Source organism: Tauraco erythrolophus, chromosome 6 (assembly GCF_009769465.1).
Source record: "Tauraco erythrolophus isolate bTauEry1 chromosome 6, bTauEry1.pri, whole genome shotgun sequence".
Classification (NCBI taxonomy): Eukaryota; Metazoa; Chordata; class Aves; order Musophagiformes; family Musophagidae; genus Tauraco; species Tauraco erythrolophus.
Window position 1 is genome coordinate 56,029,744 of NC_141470.1, and position 19,662 is coordinate 56,049,405.

Below are 19,662 nucleotides of genomic sequence, written 5' to 3' on the forward strand. Positions count from 1 at the left end.
AAACTTGTTTTTCTATAGCCCCTTGCAATCTTTCTACAAATTGTAAGAAAGGCTCCTTGATTCCTTGTTTAATTGTAGAATACCTCGCTTGGGGTTTCGCCATTTCTATGGTCCGCATGAGGGCCTGCATTCCTATTTGTTTGATTTGCCCAAGAATTTGGGGATGCCATTGGGCCTGTACCGCCGGATTACTAAATACCTGACCCGTTCCCATCAGGACATCTGCACCTACGGCATAACATGGGTCACCTTGGGGTAACTGTATATTTTGTAGCGCCTGACGGTCAGCCAACTGCCTCCATGTGCTCATAAAAATGGAGCGTTGTACCGGCTGGAACATAATCTGAGCTAGATGTTGAAAGTCATACGGCACCAATATTTCCAAGTTTAGTAATCGTAATAATTGTGTTACTGCTGGGGAGTTTGGCCCATACTGTGCTACCGCTTTTTGTATGTCTCATACGACTTTCCATGACCAGCCCAGGTATTGATTGGGCTGGTTAGAACCCGGGAGGGTCAATTCCACAGGGAATACATTTGGCCTTTCCCCTATTTCCATCATGGATAATTTTTCGTTATTGACTGGCAGCCCCAAGACTTGAGCCAAGTCCCAATCCCCAGCCTCTATTGCTTTCATTTTTATTTCGTTCCAAAAACGGACCGGGTCACGGCGTTGAACTATTGCTGTAGGGGTTCCCAAGGGGTTTGGATTTAATAAACAGATAGATTCTAGTGATTTTTCCCTTGGTGGAGAAACCGGTGGTAATTCCTTAGCACTTGTCTTGGAGGTTTCTCCTGAAATTTCTTTTGCTACAGGGGGGGTCATAGCCTGATGCAGTATCTCCACTACAGCTGCCAACTGCTGAGATACTCCTTGGAGCATTGTTACGGCCTGGCGCACTAGTGCTGGCTGCGCCAAATGTACCTGGGCCGGATAACCAGATACCGCGGGATATGAAGTTGCCAAGGGTGGGGCCAATTGCTCGAATGGCGGAGCCGTAGGCATAACGCATCCTGAGGAGGAAGGGGGGGTTGCTGGGGCAAAGGGTGGGGGACGCTCCACTATTTCCTGCAGGGTGGGGTAGAGTCCCTGCATAGTCCCCGCAACTTTATTGACCTCTGTGAACAGCGAGGATACGTCTAACTCGCTGTCCACGCTGTCTGGGGTTAGTCTTCCTTCAGATAGTTCGTTGCTCCCTTCATACCCTTCACTTGCAGATACATAATCTGCTAATTCCTCTTCCTCCTCTTCTGCTGACCCCTTTTGGATTATATTATCTAGGGCCTCCCATGTACGCAGCAGGTCGGTCCGGCCCTTTTGATTAACCACAGCTTCATAGAGTAACTTATCCCCCAACCTTTTCCAAAGTTCTAGGTTAAAGGTAGAGGTGAGGTTGACTAGATCTTCATGTCCCGCTGCCCAGTTGAGTAGGTAATATAAATCCTCATTACTTATACTGAGCCCCACAGCCATTCCTGCAGATTTGAGAAAGGTGAAGGTCTGGCTTTCCTTTACAAGATTCTGACCCATGTTCACTCTCAGCGGCTCACCTTGTTCCAGGTGTCTTGGTCAGCCCGCAGCTCCTGCCGCTCTCAAGCTTCGGTCTGTAGTCCCAGTGGTTCCTGTTCCGACGAATCACATCGGGGTCACCAATTGTTGCGGACTACTGATGCCTCAATCTTCGGGGATCACAACCCAGAAGGTCATTATGATCTTCCTCGTATATCAGAAGGCTCTAACACCCTCCAAAGGTCCTTGTCACAACCAAAGGTTTCTAACAGAGAGCTTCAAGACGCTGCTCTCCAGGGGCTCCTATCACTCCAGTCTCCAGGAGGGAACTGCCCCACTCCCTCCTGGGAGTGCCCCACCTTTAAACCTCCATGAGTCACGTGGTTTCCGGTTGACCAACGTGACTCACAGCACCTGTCCTAACAAGGCACAGGTGCTTTCTATTGTAGTAGCCAGGAACTCCCCCGACAGTTGGTGAGAACGAGGTCCAGCATAGCACCTCTCCTTGTAGGTTTCTCTATCACTTGGAGAAGGAAGTTATCATCAATTCATTCCAGGAACCTCCTGGATTGCTTATGCCCTGCTGTGTTGTCCCTCCAACAGATATCAGGGTGGTTTAAGTGCCCCATGAGGACCAGAGCTCGTGAACATGAAGCTGCTCCTATCTGTCTATGGAGGGCCTCATCCACTCGGTTTTCCCGGTCTGCTACAGGTGGCCTGTAGCAGATCCCCACTACAATGTTACCTGTCCCTACCCTCCCTCTAATCTTGACCCATAAGCTCTCAATTGGCTCCTCATCCATCTCCAGGCAGCGCTCAATGCACTCCAACTGGTCTTTGACATAGAGGGCAACACCTCCTCCTCGTCTCCCCTGTCTGTCCTTCCTAAAGAGCTAGTATCCTTCCATTCCAACACTCCAGTCATAGGGTCCATCCCACCACGTCTCTATTGCGCCAATAAGATCATAACCCTGCAGGTGTGCACACATCTCTTAACACCTTTTGTTTATTCCCCATGCTACATGTGTTTGCATAGAGGCATTTAAGTTGGGTCCCTGACAAAGCTGACTTCTTGGCTGGAGTGGCTGGAATTCCTTTCTGCTGCTCTTCAGGTGCTCTCAGCTTGTCATGGGCAAACCTGATGTTATCGCACTCCCCCTTCAAGTCTAGTTTAAAGCCCTCAATGAGCCCCACTAGCTCATGAGCAAGGACACTCTTCCTCCTTTGAGAAAGGTGAATCCCATCTGGCGCCAGAAAGCCTGCTGCTGTGTAGGTCATCCCATTATCAAAAATCCCAAAATTGTGGCGGTGACACCAGCCACAGAGCCATGTATTAATAGACTATACATGTCTGTTTCCTCCAACGTCACTGCCTGCAACTGGAAGGAGAGAGGGAAAAAATAATCTGTGCTCCAGATTCCTTTACCAACTGTCCCAAGTCCCTGAAGTCTCTCTTGATTGCCTTTGGACTTTGTGTTGCAACTTCATTGTCACCCACATGGAAGAGCAGTAATGGGTAATACTCCAAGGGCCATACCAGGCTAGGAAGTTTCCTAACTTTAAACAAACCAGACATACACAAGTCCATGGGACATGATAGGATACACACACAAGTGCTGAGGGAGTTGTAAGGCTGCTTTTGATTATCTTTGAAAGGCCAACACAACTGGGAGAGAGTCCTTAGAAATAGAAGAAAGCCAATGTCACTCCTATTTTCAAGAAGTACAAGCAGGAGGATCCAGGAAACTATAGGCCAGTCAGCCTCACCTTGTTCCCTGGGAAGATGACAGAGCAAATAATCCTGGAAACCAATTCCAAACACATTAAGGACAAGAAGGTGTTTGGGAGTAGTCAGTGTGGATTTGCGAAGGGAAAGTCATGCCTGACCAACCTGATAGCCTTCTATGACAAAATGACTAGCTGGGTGGATGAGGGGAGAACAGTAGATGTTTACCTTTACTTTAGCAAGACTTTCATCACTGTCTCCCATAACATCACCATTGACAAACCGATGAAGTATGGACTAGATAAGTTGACTATGATGTGAATTGAAAACTGGTCAGACAAACTGCCAGGCTCAAAGGGTTGTGATCAGTGGCATGAAGTCCAGCTGTTGCAGGGATCAATACCGGGACTAATACTGTTTCAAGGCTTTGTCAGTGACCTGGATGATGGGACACCCTCTGCAAATATGCAGATGGTACGAAACTGAGAGGAGTGGTTGATATACCAGATATTAGCCTGCCATTCAGATGGATCGTGAGAGGTTGGAGAAATGGGCCAACAGGAGTCTCATGAAGTTCAACAGATGAAAATTCAAGTCTTGTGTCTGAGGAGGAATAACCTAAGCACCAGTACAGGCTAGGGGTTGACCAGCTGGAAGGCAGCTCTGCAGAGAAGGACCTGGGGGTCCTGGTAGACACCAAGTTGACCATGAGTCAGCAATGAGCCTTTGTAGCAAGAAAGTCAACAGGATCCTGGGCTGCATTAGGAAGAGTAGGCCAGCTGGTCGAGGTAGGTGATCATTCCCCTCTACCCAGCACTGGTGAGACCCTGTCTGGAGTGCTGTGTCTCATTCTGGGCTCATGAGTACAAGAAAGACACAGACATACTGGAGTGAGTCAAGGGGAGGGCTAGATGATGAAGAGACTGGAGCATCTGTCATATGAGAAGAGGCTCAGACAGCTGGGATTGTTTAGCCTCAACAAGAAAAGACTTGGGGGGGGTCATGTCAATGTGTATAAATAGCTGAGGGGGGGAGTAGGAAGATGGAATCAGACTTTTCTCAGTGGTGGCCAGCGACAGGACCAGAGGCAATGGGCACAAAATGAAATACAGGAAATTCCATTTAATAATAAGAAAAAACTTTTCTACTGTGAGGATGGTCAAATCTTGGAACAAGTTACTTAGAAAGGTTGTGTGGTCTCCATCCTTTCAGGTATTCAAAACCTGACTGGACATGGCCCTGAGCAATCTGCTCTAGTTGACCTTGCTTTGAGTAGAGAAGTTGAAGTAGACAAGCTTGAGAGGTTCCTTCCAACTTTAGTTGATGCTATGATTCTGTGAAACTTCCACTCATGAACTGAGAAGAGTACCATTTGTTCTTTTTGGTTTTCATCAGTTGGTATGTAAGTTTTCCATTCCCCATTCATTAATTGTTAAAAATATGTTTTTGCATTAATGACCTGTGGACTTTCAGATGCCTGCAGCTTTTATGTGTTCTCTTAACTGAGTGCATGCAGAGGTAAAAAGCATATGGACATAAACTTTAGCTGGTTAAAGATGTTTCCATTCGGCCACTGAACCCAGTTTATTAGGCAAATTCATGAGGATCTTGCTGAGAAATGGTGACTTCTGTTCAGCGTAGAGACTTGAGAAATTAATTCCCAGAGTGCCATGTTCCTGTATTTGCTCCTCTGTGCCATTTGTTCACAATTTAAAGCATGAGTCTTTATACTTGTACTAACAAACTAGGCAAATCTATCAAATTGTTTGACCAAATAACAGATGACTTGCATCAGGATTTATTTGGGGCTTAGGCATTGTTTAGGCATGCAGAAACACTCATAAGAAATAAATTGCTTTCCATATACCTGAATTACATGCTGAACTGTATAGGACCTTGTTCAGTAAACACAGGCATAGCTGCAATTTTCAGGCACTTAAACCAAAGAAGAAATTTCACATGAGAAATGGAATTCATATTTTCTCAGGGTACTCCTGCTTTATCAACCTGAGTGTTTTTAGTAGGCTCACCACTGCAGTATGTGAACATTGTATATTTTAAAGGATACCTGTGGGAGCTCAGTTCCTGTCAGTGGACAGTTCCCTATTGAGCGCACAGGTCCCTGTTGTTCTGTAATGAGCAATAAAGCAGTTCAGATTGATTTGTTGAGTCAACAGACAGAAGTTCAAGATAAAGATGAGACCTGCCTTCAACAGTGTATTTCAGTGAGGCCTGAAAGCCATTTGTCTATATTTTCATCACTTACGTTCCATGTTGTGAGACCTAGGGTTGGGGGAAGTGAGGCTTACAGCACCATGTGACCTCTCTGTGAACTACATTAAACAAAATAAATAGAAAAACTCTCACTGACTTCAATAGGACTGGATATAACATGTCAGTTTCTAATAAAAGGATAAACCTAAATGTTTACTCTTAAATGCTTAAATGTCAAAGAGCAAAATTAAATGTTCAGGTAGCAACCTACGGGACCTTGCAGCAAGTCCAATAGGAAGAAGGGGCAAACCACATATGGGAATGGGCCAGTGCTCTTTGCTTTGGAGAAGTACTGCTCAAGGAAACGGAGGCAACTCCTCTCTCAGTTAACTCATGCCTTTCAGTTGCTGGCCAGTCTCACTGCAGTCATTGCAGATTGTTCATGCTAGCCAGTGGTAGGGCTTGCAAGCAGCAGAGAGTGTGGAAAGAACTGTGGCCTCAAGGAAATGCAGTAAGAGCTCTATTTTGGATCTAATTAAGTGGTGTTGAAAAAGCATTGCACATGCAGTATTTTTAGAAGATCACTTTGAGAAAAAAAGTGAACCTGTTAAATGCCAGTGAACAGCATCTGCCCCCTTCACCATGGTTCCCATCTCAGCACATGCATTGTCCCCAAATCAGGGCAGCAGTAATTTGGAGGCACTGCTTTGCATGATGAATAAGAAAACGTACCTATTTTCCTCCACCTCCAAAGCATGATTCTCTTTGGCTGCCCCAGGCCTACTCATCTTATGCAGCCCAGTGTTTTGCGGAGAGTATGTTGCGACTGGCTTTTTATCTATACACATCAAAGCTCCCATGCCCTGCCTTATGAAATGCTACTCCTTCCACATACCTTTCTCAGAGGTGTGAGGATTACCAGTACAAGTTGGGGACTGAACTGTTGGGGAGCAGCACAGAGGAAAGAGACCTGGGGGTCCTGGTGGACAGCAGGATGACCATGAGCCAGCAATGTGCCCTTGTGGCCAAGAAGGCCAATGGCATCCTGGGGTGTATTAGAAGGGGTGTGGTTAGTAGGTCGAGAGAGGTTCTCCTCCCCCTCTACTCTGCCCTGGTGAGGCCGCATCTGGAATATTGTGTCCAGTTCTGGGCCCCTCAGTTCAAGAAGGACAAGGAACTGCTTGAGAGAGTCCAGCGCAAGGAAATAATTAAAAACTCACCATAAAATGAAACATCAGTTCGTTTTTTTTTAGCATTTACTAACATCTAAAAAATAAAAGTAGTTTTCCTATCTGTAAGTCTCCCTAAGTTTCTCTTTGAAGTCCTCTATATATCATTGCTTATCCACTTTGATATAACTCTGCCCTGGTGAGGCTGCATCTGGAATATCGTGTCCAGTTCTGGGCCCCTCAGTTCAAGAAGGACAGGGAACTGCTTGAGAGAGTCCAGCATAGGGCCACAAAGATGATTAAGGGAGTGGAGCATCTCCCTTATGAGGAGCTGAGTCTCTTTAGCTTGGAGAAGAGGAGACTGAGGGGGGACCTCATTAATGTTTATAAATATGTAAAGGTGACTGTCATGAGGATGGAGCCAGGCTCTTCTGAGTGGCATCCAATGATAGGACAAGGGGAAATTAATATAAGCTGGAACATAGGAGGTTCCGCTTAAACATGAGGAAGAACTTCTTCCCAGTAAGGGTAACAGAACACTGGAACAGGCTTCCCAGAGAGGTTGTGGAGTCTCCTTCTATGGAGATGTCCAAAACCCACCTGGACGCGTTCTTGTGTGATCTGATCTAGGTGGTCCTGCTCTGGCAGGGGGATTGGACTAGACGATCCTTTGAGGTCCCTTCCAATCCCTAACATTCTGTGATTCTGTGATCTGAAAAAATGTTTTGCAAAGTTTCAGAGTAGAAAATCATAGCTAGCCATTCATTTCTGAGATCTGGTAAGGCCAAGTCAGGATGCTGGAGAAGCCAACAAGGCACACACTGGTGAAATAATTTCTCTTGGAGCAAACCAATCATATTTTTATTACTGTACTCCCACCACAAATGGTCTTTCCATCCCATCTTCATCCTGCACTGATGGCACCTGGGGCAGTAACCATAGCTGGGAACTGGTGACAGAGGATGGATGTGGCTGGGGCTGAGCTCAGCCACGGTCTCTTCGGGAGAACGCATGATGGTCCCCGAGACGCCTTGGCGCACTACGGAAACAAGTAGGGATACTCGGCCAGAGGCACCTGGCTGTGTGCTGTCCCGAGGTACACAGCGAAAGCTCAGGGGGCCGAGGGGAGAAGTAGGGAAAGAATCAACATTCCTGTTTCAAGCAAAGAATAAACCGGAGTGTACAGGAACAGTCCCATGAACACCCCCTGACACTAAGCCGCCATCCCTGGCCTAGCTCATTGCTCCCCCTCTTGCAACTGCCCGCAGAGGAGGGCGTCGGCCCGGGAGGGGCACACCACCAGCCCCCGCAGCAGCCCCGAACACCCGCGAAGCCCCGGGGAGAACCGCCGAGGCCCGGGGGGACTCTTCAAGATTTTCCGGCCCGGCAGCTCTCGGCTAAGAGCTGTGGCAAGCTCAGCCCTCCGGCGGGGTGAACATCCCCGCCCGCGGCCGGTGCTTCAGGTGGGCCCCGGGGCGGACTGGCCTTCCCCTTGCAAAGCCGCCCCCGCCCCACAGCGGCCCCGGCCGCCAGACGCGCTGTGCCTTTAAGAGCGCGTTCCCGCCCAGCCCCGCCCGCCCGCCCGCCCGCCGCTCCCCGGCCCGCAGCCCTGCGGCAGCGGCACCGGCGCCGCTGCTGAGGCGAAGCGGTCGCCACCGCCTTCACCGCGGCCGGGAGCCCGCGCCCCTTGGCGGCTGCGGGGCAGAGCGGGGCGGCAGTATGTCCACCAAAGCGGAGCAGTGTGAGTGGCGGGGCCGGGCGGCGCGGGCCGGGGCCTGTCCGAGGAGGGGAGCGAGGGGCGGGCGGCCGGGGGCGCCTTCCCGCTGATGGCGCTGCCTTGCTGCCGGCTGTCAGTCGCCCCGGCGGGGTAGCGCTGCCCGGCCTCCTCCTGCGTTATGTGGCGTCCGCGTAGCTGCTGTTGCGAGGGGAGGGGGAGCTGCCTTCGTTCTGGTTCTTTCTGTCTCAGCCGCCGCCGAGCGTTTGTTCGCTGGCGGCGGCCCTCGGAGCATCTCGCCTCCCGCCCCGCGCCTCGCTGGCGCGATGGCCCTTCTGGGGAGGCGGCCAAGGCGCAAGGCAGCGCCGGGGACCTGAGGAAAAGAAATGGGGGGTCAGGGGATGAGAGTTAAGATTGAGACTGCCGGCTTGGCCCCCGGCCCCGCGGTGGGAGGAGTCCGGTCCGCCTCCTCTGCGGGTGCTGTGCTCCGTCCCAAAGGATGTAGCCACCCGAGAGCCTGGACATCCATCGGACTGTAGGGACCGGAGGTGACCCATGCGTTGCCATCTTGAAGGTGATTTTGATGTGAGATAGAGTGAGAAGGGAAGCGCGTGGTCGTTCTTGCCCGTGCTGTCACCTCTCGGGTCAGTGTAGACTGGGTGTTTCTGCTGTGCCTACATGCCGCCTGCCACCTCCCCGAGTCTCGCAGCTGGAGCCTCCCAGGGGCTGACGTCCCCCTGCCCGGGCCTTGCGTACCTCCTCACAGCCACTGATGTTTTAACCACCATGTTGGCTAGATCCGATTGGAGCAAGATCGGATGACACGGTGGTCGGGACGTCAGCAGCTGGGCCATGCTGGTGTTCCCCACTGTTGTTATTGCTGGTAACAACTGGTGTGTCTGCAAGAGCCTTGGTGGGAGGCTTGAAGAAAAATACCTGGGTAGTTGAGCTTGTCGTCCGTATCAAAGCTACTTTCTCTCCTGATGTGAGTGTCATGGTTGTGAGCCAGGCAGTCTGTGACCAGTACGTTGGATTGATGTTTGTCATGATGACATGATGTGATCTGACGCCTCACATGCTGTCTCCTTCCTCCAGGTCACTGGGAAGGATCCATGTATTTATATGTGCCTGTGATGAACTGATCTAAGAAAAAGAATACTTTTATCTTTTTCCTTTAGGGTTTACTGCTTATTTGCAGTGATGGATGATGTTGCTATCAAACTATTCTGTGAATGCTAATTTATTGCTTAGAAGTGCATTTTTGGCCTGGTAAATAGAGACACAATGTTCTGACTATACAGCAGCCCTGAAGTGTGCAATGTTCAAATCTGCACTGTTCTGTTCTTTCTGCCTTCCTTGCCCCCCACCTGAGTTCTGTGCTTGTTTCTTCTTTCTTGTGACACTTCTACATTAATTATGCTTCTTTCCACTAGCATCTGGAAGAATTTCTGTCACCTTTTGTCCCAACACTACCTGTGACATTTTCTTCCTTTTTGATTCTGCCTTCTCTGTTCCTCCACTCCTAATGCTTTTGGTTTGCTCTGTTGGAGCTTCCCTTCCATATTTTATCCGTGGCTGTTTTTTCTTTTCATCCCCTTGTACTGTTCAAGACACTGCATCTTGGCCTGCTATGTCGCTGTTGCTTTCTACTTTAAGGTTTACTTGGGGTCTAGGTTTCAGATCTTTCTGCCTCTTAACATTGTTTTTCATGATGCTCCAGGTAGAGTATTCATTTAATGGACATATCCTGTGTGTTTTAACCTACTGAATGTATTTTATTTACCAAGGCTACCCCCCTGACTAGTTCTTATGGTATTACCAAATATCTTTGTCTCTACATAACTTCAAGATTCCCTCGCCTGCAACTTTTGACGAATGATGATAAACTCTGACAAGAATTGTATTGATGTGCATACATCGCTATCAGGCAAACCTTCAAACCCCAACCATTGCTGCTGTTGCTTCTGCCTGACTGACAAGTGAGAACCAGAATGTCTTGGGAAGGAGTCACAAGTTGTAATGAATCTCAGTTTACCAAGAGCAGCAGCAAAACACTACAAACAAGGAAACAGACTGATCAGAAGAGCAAAAAGGAGCTGGTCTAAACATGGATCTGTGGCCACCCTACAGCTCTTTGACGGGTTGTATGAACAACAGGTAAAATGGTGGCAATCTGGGAAATCGTCTTGAGGAGCCTCCTTTTTTTGTGACCATATGTGTCTCATATCTCATACCAGTGGTATTGACAGGGACTTTCACTATTTGACTCATGATGGAAGGCCTGAGGTGTTCTATTTTGTTCAAAGAAAATCAGTTCTTTTTCATATTAAATAGTAGTAACTGGTGTTTAGTTGTGGTAAGTAACGTCCTGGGAATGCCTGATGCCTACTTTGTTCTTCTCCAGGACAATGGAGCAACCATCACCATCTTTAAAGACTTCTAATGGTTTTGCTCTTGATTCAGTCAATGCTTACAAGGGGGCTAGGGAGTTTAGTTAGGTCTGTGTCGATTCTAGAGAGATAACCGGCAAAGTGTCCTGGAATAACTTTTTTTTTTTTAAACTTGTTTTATGTGATGATCCTATGACAATGGCTAAGTACTTCCACAGAGTGACATCGCTTTTTCAAGTGCAGGTTTGAGTGCTTGGAATCCCAGAAAATCGGGTTGTTCGCACGCTTCCGTATCTTGAAAGCTGTCAACCTGTTGCTCTGGCACTTTCCTTCAGAAGGTTCTTTGTGTTCTGGGAGGTTGTGCTGAAATCGTCAGTGTTCTCGGAAACTTAACTGGGAGATGAGGTTAAAACCTTTAGCCTAAAGCTAATGTTAATGCTTAGGCTTTATAAATAACTTTTCTGTTTTGTTATTTTGCCTGATACAATTATGTGACAACGTTGATTAAAAGAAATAGATTTCCTTCTTTATTAAAAAAGGAGTGATTCTAGATATCCTATACCTTATTTATTTAAAAAAAATAACTCTAGATATGCTGTACCTTTTATTAAGAGTAAGTAGCTGTAGAGAGGCAGCTAGTTCTCTGAAATCCATCTAGACCTGAATTCTGACATCATGTTTGGCATTTTGTTAATCCAGTTCACTTACAGATATCTGACAGCAAACCATGGCAGCCACAGTAAACTGTGCATCTTGCTGTGAGTTGTTCTTTGTTGGGGTCCTGTGAAATGTGGTCTGCTTTCTTTGCACATATGCCTGGCTTCATACTTGTTTTTCCCAGTAAGAGAAAGTAGTGTCACAAAATACATTTATGAAGTAACTCCTTTCTTAATCTAGCCTAGTCTAGGTTAGTTTTTATACTTAATGTCATTAAAAAAAGAAAAAGGGGAGTATATTTACATAACCTGGGAAACTGACCTGCAAATCTGGGACTGAAACTGACATAGTGGGCAGAAAAAAATGAAGTGTGGGATGAGGAGGGGAAAACAGGTCTTGGACTGCTAAAATAAACTTCTGCAACCTGGAGTGAAACATCATGACCAAACGTTACTACCCCAGTGGTTTTGGGGGTGTGTAGGAAGCTAGCTATGACTGGTCTCATAGAGACAGGGATAACCTACTCCATAGCATGGTTCATGTGCCACAAGCCTGTATGGTGGCCCGAAGGGCTCTGGTCTTGCTCCTAGCTATACTGAGGCAATCTGAGTCCACATGACAAAACTTCTGTTTTCAGTTGTTGGAGGGGGGAAAAAAAATAGTGATTGATTTTAATTGTCCATTAAGGTCACCTTAAAATAAATTTGTGAAGTGAGGAAATGTAATTGAAGTTGCTTACACATCCTTAGTTTATTACTTTTGCATATGTATTATGATGGTGTCCCTAATTGCATTTTTACTTGCCTTTTTCCCGTAGACTCCACCCCTGTTCAGTCACATGATGGGCTTTCTCCCTGTGATGAAACGGGGTAATATCGTGAGGGAGACTTTTGTCTGTAGAAGCTTCACTTGCTGCAGAAATTGGGAGGGTACGGTCAGTACAGCAGGAAGCAAGAGAAAGGATGATCATGATGAGGGCAGTTGGGTGCTGGGAGACTGGGTTTCTTGTCATGCCATTCAAGCAAGCAGTATTCTTCACTTGATGATTATTTGTGTTGCTCGTTTGGTGGAGAACTGACTTGAAATTGTCAAACCTAATTTGTTGTGTGCCGGAGCACTTGCAGGGGCTTTTGTTTACTCGACATGGAAATCCAGTACATACTGCTATCTCTACTGGCAAAACGGCTCTCAGTATCTCAAGCTGAGCCTTCAACAGCAGTCGAAGATGCTTTGCTCTTGATCTCTGTCCTTCAGTCGTTTTCTGTAATATGGATACAATATCACCCTTTCTCATTCAACTTGTCAATGATCTAGAAAGAAGTCAGAATGCTCATGAAACGTTCAGATACAGCAGCAGCCAGAGGCCTAGGGATGTCTCTTAGGAAGTTAGTGCCCTTCTGTTCAGCGGAGGACTTAATGTTATTCACTCTTCAATAAATGCTATTTGACAATGAGAATAAAACAAAGTATTGATTAATTGCTCATTTAGGAGGCACAATTTATCTTCCACACTGAAGGAGCCCAGTAGGGGAAGAAGTTATGTCTTGGTGTAGTGAAAGACTGGCGTAATCCGTATGCTTAAGGACTGAAGTCATTCAGAAGCATCTCCCCTTTTAACTGCCTATTACACAGTCTTGGTGCACTTTTAACATGATTAAGAGTTCCCAGCCAGCTCTGCTTTCATTGAGGCTGTGTCTGCACAGTGATGCTGTGAACTGCTGAGTGGTCTAGCTAGAAGTGCATTTGAGCTGGTGCAGCCCCCTGCCACAGCCAGTGCACTCTTTCTCAGCAGAGTTGATTAGTCTGAGCAGAGCAAAACAGCGGAGAGTGTGCTCAGATGTCTCTGCATGAGACTGTCTTGTGCAATGTACACAATGTAAGGTGTTGCAGCTATCGTGGAAAATCACTTTTTTCCAATACTGAACAAAGATCTCTATTAGAAAATAAACCCACTATTATTTTTCAAAAAACTAAAAAATGGTTTCAGTAAAGGTGTAGAGCTCCTACTGCTCTTTGAAATCCCCTCACCTGCTTGATCAGACTTCCTAAGGCACTTAGATAAACAGCACAGATCCTTTCATATCTTTAGTTCATTGCATAAAGTAAATGTATGGCCTAAAGGAAATCACATAAACTCTCTCTGCCTTAGCTTATATCTCTGCTTTGGCTGTAAAAGTATTTATCCGCCTCACATGAACCTCCTGTGATCCAATGACTCATTCATTATATATGAATCTTGCGATGCTTGGAGACATGCAAGAAGTGCAGGGTTTTTTTTTCTGCTTTTGTTTTACTGGTGCTTTTTTTTTTTTTTTTAATCTATTAACATTAGGTTGATCTAATACAGATGCAGGCATTCACTTCCGTGCTTTCCCCTTCGCACTTTTGCACTGGAGTGTTCAATTTATTCAGTCAAAATAGAAGGAAGGGAGGGACTTTTCTGTTTTTTACAGTTTAATTCTTAAAAAAAAAAGTAAAATCAGAAATGGTAGGAACAGACATGATTCTGTCAGTCTGCAAAAAACATAAATTAAAGTTTCTGTGTTTGTTTTTTGTCTTTTATGTAGTTGCTTCCAAAATCCGTTACCTTCAGGAATACCACAACCGGGTTCTCCACAACATTTACCCTGTGCCCTCTGGAACTGACATTGCAAATACTCTGAAATACTTTTCTCAGACGTTATTGAGGTAAGTTTTATCTCATGCTCTTGAAGAAAAAAGAGCTAAAGAATTGTAGAGGGTGTTGATTAACTTTGAATTGGTTGCAAGATTTAATGAGTCAATACTCAGCCAAAAAGAGTCAGAGCATAATTTAAGAAAAGAATGGTATGAATTAATCTCTTCAGTGGCTGTTGCCCAATTTGCCCAGTTGAGCTGCTTATTGAGTGGCTGATTCTAAAATAAACTTGGTTGATTACACATTTGCTTGGCCCTCCTAAGACTTAGCTGAATGCGCAAACATGCCGAACTTGTGAAAAGGAGTTGTGACCTATAGAGTTTTAGATGTGTGTACTCGTGACCTCCTTGACGTTCCTGGTGCCTCAGAATCTTAGAGTGATGAGCCAGCTGAGCAGAGCTAGGTTCTTACTGTGCCATAGTTCAGCTGGCTGTCAGGTTTGGGTTCTGGTTCAGTCCCTTATAACAATCCGTGTAGATGAGTAGAGACAAAGTTTCTCTACAGATTTGGATTTGGATGGCAACAACAGGTCAGGATTGTTCTGACCTGGAGTTTTGGTTTAGTCTGATATTTAGTAATAATATATAGTACTAAATATCATGTGATTACAGAATACATTTTGAATAGGAAATACTACCTCTTGTCTTGCTAAAAAGGTATGAAAAATTGTGAGACTTAGTCAGGAACAGCATACATTCCACAGTGCTACCCAGGGGATTCATGTTTTCAAATTGTTTTTAAAATGGCTTTTGACAGTGAAAAGGTGATATTTTTTTTTGTTTGTTTGCCCAGGTTTTGGCTGGCACTAGTTTTCACATCTAGAAAAATGCAGTTAAAGCTGCTGTTCTGTGCATAGCTTCCTGATTTATACCTATAAAGATTGTCCCTGCTGTCAGAAGCTAGTTTGGAAATACAGCTATTTGCCTTATTTGATGAGGACACATTAATAAAATACAATTAACCCATCTATTTGTACACACACCCCTATGATGTATACAAGTTGAGAAACAAGAATTTAAACTGGGAAGAATGACAGTGGTTCATTATAGCATTCATTAAAGCACAAGGGAAGTATCAAAATTCTTGACCCTCTTTATAAGAAGGAGAGATACATAGACAGAAATACTCGTTATTAGTGGAACATCTGTTCACTACAAACTTAACCTCCTGTTTGCTTTTGAAAATTTCAAGAGTAGAATTGTTTAACCACTGTGAAATTTAGAGTCATTTAGAGTGTTGAAGAAACATACGGTAACCAGCAGGGCTTTTTTTAAAGATTAATAAATTAAATATTACCTCATTATATTGCAGCAGTGCAAAAAAAAATCTTCCGAGTCACCAAAGATACCTCTGAAACGTGGCTCTGTTCCCACGTCAGGCTGTTTCAATGGATTATTTGCACAACACACACACTTAAATCACAATTAAGTAAGGTTCTGCATGACAAAACAACCTCTGCTTAAATGCTGTGGGCTCTTAAGCTGTTAAAATAAGAAAGTTAGACTTGATTCTGAACATTTTCTTTCTTAGCTATAGCTACCAAGTGCTATAATGAGATCTGTTTCTTTTTGGGCAGAAGTCTATGGGGATAGGATGGATTTAGAGTCTGCTGCTAAAAGGAAGTGTCTTTATACCACCCTGTTGTCCTCATCTTTTTAAACAGTACAGCTGACATGTGCTGTGTGACAAATTCTTCACGCTCCATGAGCAGTGATGTTTCTGGGCTTACTGAAAAAACTTTATACTTAGCGACTATGATTGCAGATTGGAAATGAAGGCAGAAATTGCACAATTGAGCAACTCTATTTCTTTATTTCATGTTCAGAATGGGACTGAAACAAAATCCTGTTGATGATAATGCTGAACCTCATGGGGCAGAAGTGATACTCGTATCTGATACACAGGTCTACACAAATGGCTTTGGCCTTCATAATCTGATCAGCCTCAGAGCTGAAAGGGCACCAGAAATTGAAGACAGGACTTGGATCTAAATTAAGTGGACTGAGTTCTGGTACTCAACAAGGTCAAATCCACATTCTAAATCCCTGTAACTGGGGAATTTGAACTGTGGGTCAAAGCCTGAGTGCTATGGTTGAACTAATGTAAGCTTATACACTTGCTAATACTAAGAAAGAAGCTGGATGAAAAAATCAAAACAAAACACACCCTGTATTTAGTGTGGCAGATGGAAAGAAGGAAACTCCCACCCACTGTGTGCAGATCTCTGCAAGATTTACCCTAAAACTAAACAGACTGGTTAAGAACCTTTCTGAAGAGCATGTTCAGAAATTTCTTTGAATGTTCTGTGTGCTGAGTCTTCTTTCTGCCTCCTACGCTGAGACTCTATTGTGCGAGGTTTAACATCAATGATGTACATGATGGAGAGTAATCTTTCTAGCTTGAGACAGAGCATACGCAATGATTTTGGGCTGCTGAGAGAATACTGATCAAACAGTAGCGAAAATGCGCATTGATTTCTGGACATTTTGCATCTGGTCTTCAGAATAGGTTGCTTGTGATCATCTACTATTTTAAAATAACTCTAAAAAATATTTCCCAGTTTGATGTGTACTCTCCTTGCAGCTGAATGTTTTAGCACAAACGTTTCTTGATGAACATATGTAGTCATAGGAATAAAGGAGGAATAGTGATTAGTCAGAGGAATTCCATATGGTGATTGTTTTTTTTTTTTTCAGGGGTAGCTTTCACTGTTTATTATACTTTTTACCTTTCTATGTTATGGACACGTTGACTGTGTTCTTTTCAGTGGGGCATGCCCACTGTTTTGGATCACATTCGTAGCTGGTGTCGTTCTGGTAGCTATAGTTGGATCGCACAAGGGATCAATTTGCTCCTTTGCTCTGTACATAGCCTCAATAAATCACAAGCTCAGGGGTGGGGGGAAACAGAGGTGGAATGGCTGAAAAAAATAAATTCCTTATTTCTATGAACAAACATCGCATAAAATCACCATGCACAATGCATAGCACATTGATTCATTTAGTTCTTCCTTAATTTTCTCTTTGGGCAAAAACATTTCTTTACATTACAGCATGGATTTGTTTCATGCCCTGCTCATTTTCAGTATTTTTTTCCCTCATTTGGGGAATGATGTAAGACTTAATAAACATCTTGCAGAACAGCTCATTCTTTCATGTTTTCTTGGAGAAAATTCTCCATGTGTATTTCTAAGTAACGTGTTTTACATAGGGAATAGTTAGGAATGCCCAGTGGCTAATTAATGGTCAAGCTTGTTTTTCTGCCTTGGCGAGATGCAATTCTCTTCTAGGGATTTTAGGAAACCTTTCCCGAAAGGCAGTAATCTTGGAATAGGTTTGCAGCAGAGATGTACAAATCTTGAAACAAGCCCTGGTAGCTTTGTCACTTCTCACGGAGCATGTTCAGTATGAAGTTATGATGTGCAGATGCTCCAGGTTCTCAGTACTTGGTTTGAACAGAAACAGGAGAAAACTGCAATCATTGTATCTTGGTCTTAGGGGCCTTCCTAGATTTTCAGTTTTGACTCTTTTGTTTATTGCTTTTAAGACATATGGGTCAGGCAAAAGCCCGGGTCTGACAGTTGTTTTGTTTTGTTTTGTTTTTCCCTAAATTTGGCATGTTTGGAGCTGAAATTTAGTTATGGTCTCATTGCTGTTCCTGAAGTGAACAAAAGGATGCCCTGATCAAGATACAAGCTGGTGTGCTTTGGCCTCTAATCCATATATGGGCCGTAGCTCCATGTTAAAAGGAAAGGAAGCCTATAATGTAAGCTGTCCATCACTGCCTTACGCTTTCCAAAGCAAGGATCAATTAATACAGTAATATCCTTTCTGGAAATAAGTGCACTTGAAGGGATGTGTTGGCAAGTAAAGGGATGAGTAATTGGTATCATCTGTTGGTAGACAGGGAAGGAATGTAATTTAGTACCTTCATATCACTAAGCACGAGCTGCAAAGTATGGCAAATGAACATCAAGCAAATTAAAAGGAATCAGCACTCTGATAATTTATTTTTAAAGTCATATTAGATCTTAGGTAATTTTCTGATATGATTTCATAAACACTGTCATGACAGTCACCACTTTTCTTGTACTGGACATTGGGTAACAGAAACCAAAATAATCTGCCAAATATGTAAGGCACGATAAAAAAGGGGAAGAAAAAAAAAGTGCGTAGTTTCTTAAAACAGACTGTCTGTCATCTCTGACTGCAAGTGTGATGTGATAGTAGCCACTTGGCATAGAGCTGTACTGGTAAAAGTGTTTTATATATATATTGCAAATGAATGACACCTTCTCTTATAAGCACCTTAGCAAGAGTTTAGCTTACTTGTGTAAATTGTTGAATTGACTTGTGAGGTAAGATATATCTGTGCTAAGGTGATTATACGATAAGGAATTTCTGTACTGTTAAAGAGGACAGAGGTTTCCAGAAGTGCTCCCTCTTGACGTAACTCTGCTCTTCATTAGTCAGTGGAAATTTTAATACCACTGACTTGTCTCTTCTAAGTTTTAACGTTGACTTTGGGTACAGAGTTAAACCAACAGCAACTGCTTTTGGAAATCCCAACCACTGAGAGGTGCAAAACGTACTTAAAAAAAAAAAGTGTTGTGTGTGGTTTAATATATTTGAAAGGTGTATTATATTTTATAGGCACATATGGAGGTTATGAACTAACCCTATAATTACCTGATAACTCAAATATAACACTGCTTAAGTGACAATTTATTTCTATTTAAAATAGTGGGGTTTATTTTTTTAAAATAAATTAGATTAACATGTATACAACATTCTTAAAACGGCATAACAAGCTGGTTGACGTATAGCCTCTATTTTGATTCCCACTAAATCCTTTTTATTTTTTGAAATTATCTCTCCTTTAGTTTATAGTGAGTTTTGTTGAATAATAACGTAAGTAACAGCAGGAATGTATGGTAACATACTGTCTGATCTGCAGTTACATAATTGGTCTTGCTTGCTTAGCCCTTAGATTTTTGGAGGTAACTATTTACCCAAGGAGTGTTTGTATTCATAAAGCAAAACGTTTCTTCCCTAAACATGGGCAAAATTAAAAACACACATAAACAACCATTATCATTAGCTCACAAACATATGCTAAAGACCATCTACTATATATTATTTTATAACTTTTCCAAATGTAGTTTAGTTAACATTTTAGAAATATATATTATTTCTAAATCCATGTGCCTGTTTAAACTTCATTATCTCAAATGATACTGAGTGAGTGGTCATGAAACAGTATCATAAAATACATACAGACATTATTTTAATGCAATAAACATGTGATTTTTAAGACTATCTTAACAAACACACATGTTTATTCTTTGCTAAAACATGTTTCTGCAAGTGCCACACCTATATTTTGCATGTTTTCAGTCAGTTGGTTCAAAAGATTATAAGGGGGCAAAAATAAGTATCTCAAAATCTCAGAGCAAAAAACCAGCTTATTTTGACACAATTATTTCTCCGTAGCAAACACTTTTAATTCTCAGAATTTTTCTCAACTGTGAAACATGGGTAGGGCACTGAAACATGCATTTTTATATTTTTGCTCCTTATGAACCAGATAACACATGAGATGCAAT

The 19,662-nt window shown here is 43.8% G+C and overlaps 1 protein-coding gene across 5 annotated transcripts in view; it reads left to right on the forward strand.

Annotated features, from left to right (window-relative positions):
• The first annotated feature begins 8,338 nt into the window (after nucleotides 1-8,338).
• UNC79 (unc-79 subunit of NALCN channel complex) overlaps nucleotides 8,339-19,662 on the forward strand; it is a 120,327-nt gene continuing 109,003 nt past the window's right edge. For 4 of the 5 annotated variants that reach the window (XM_086613050.1, XM_086613051.1, XM_086613053.1 and 1 more), the window contains exons 1-2: nucleotides 8,339-8,360; nucleotides 13,948-14,068. In XM_086613050.1, coding sequence (XP_086469176.1) covers nucleotides 8,339-8,360; nucleotides 13,948-14,068 — 143 coding nt within the window. Of the gene's footprint in view, nucleotides 8,361-10,605; nucleotides 10,690-12,197; nucleotides 12,310-13,947; nucleotides 14,069-19,662 lie in introns of those variants that run through there. The other variant, XM_086613049.1, reaches the window with a different exon arrangement.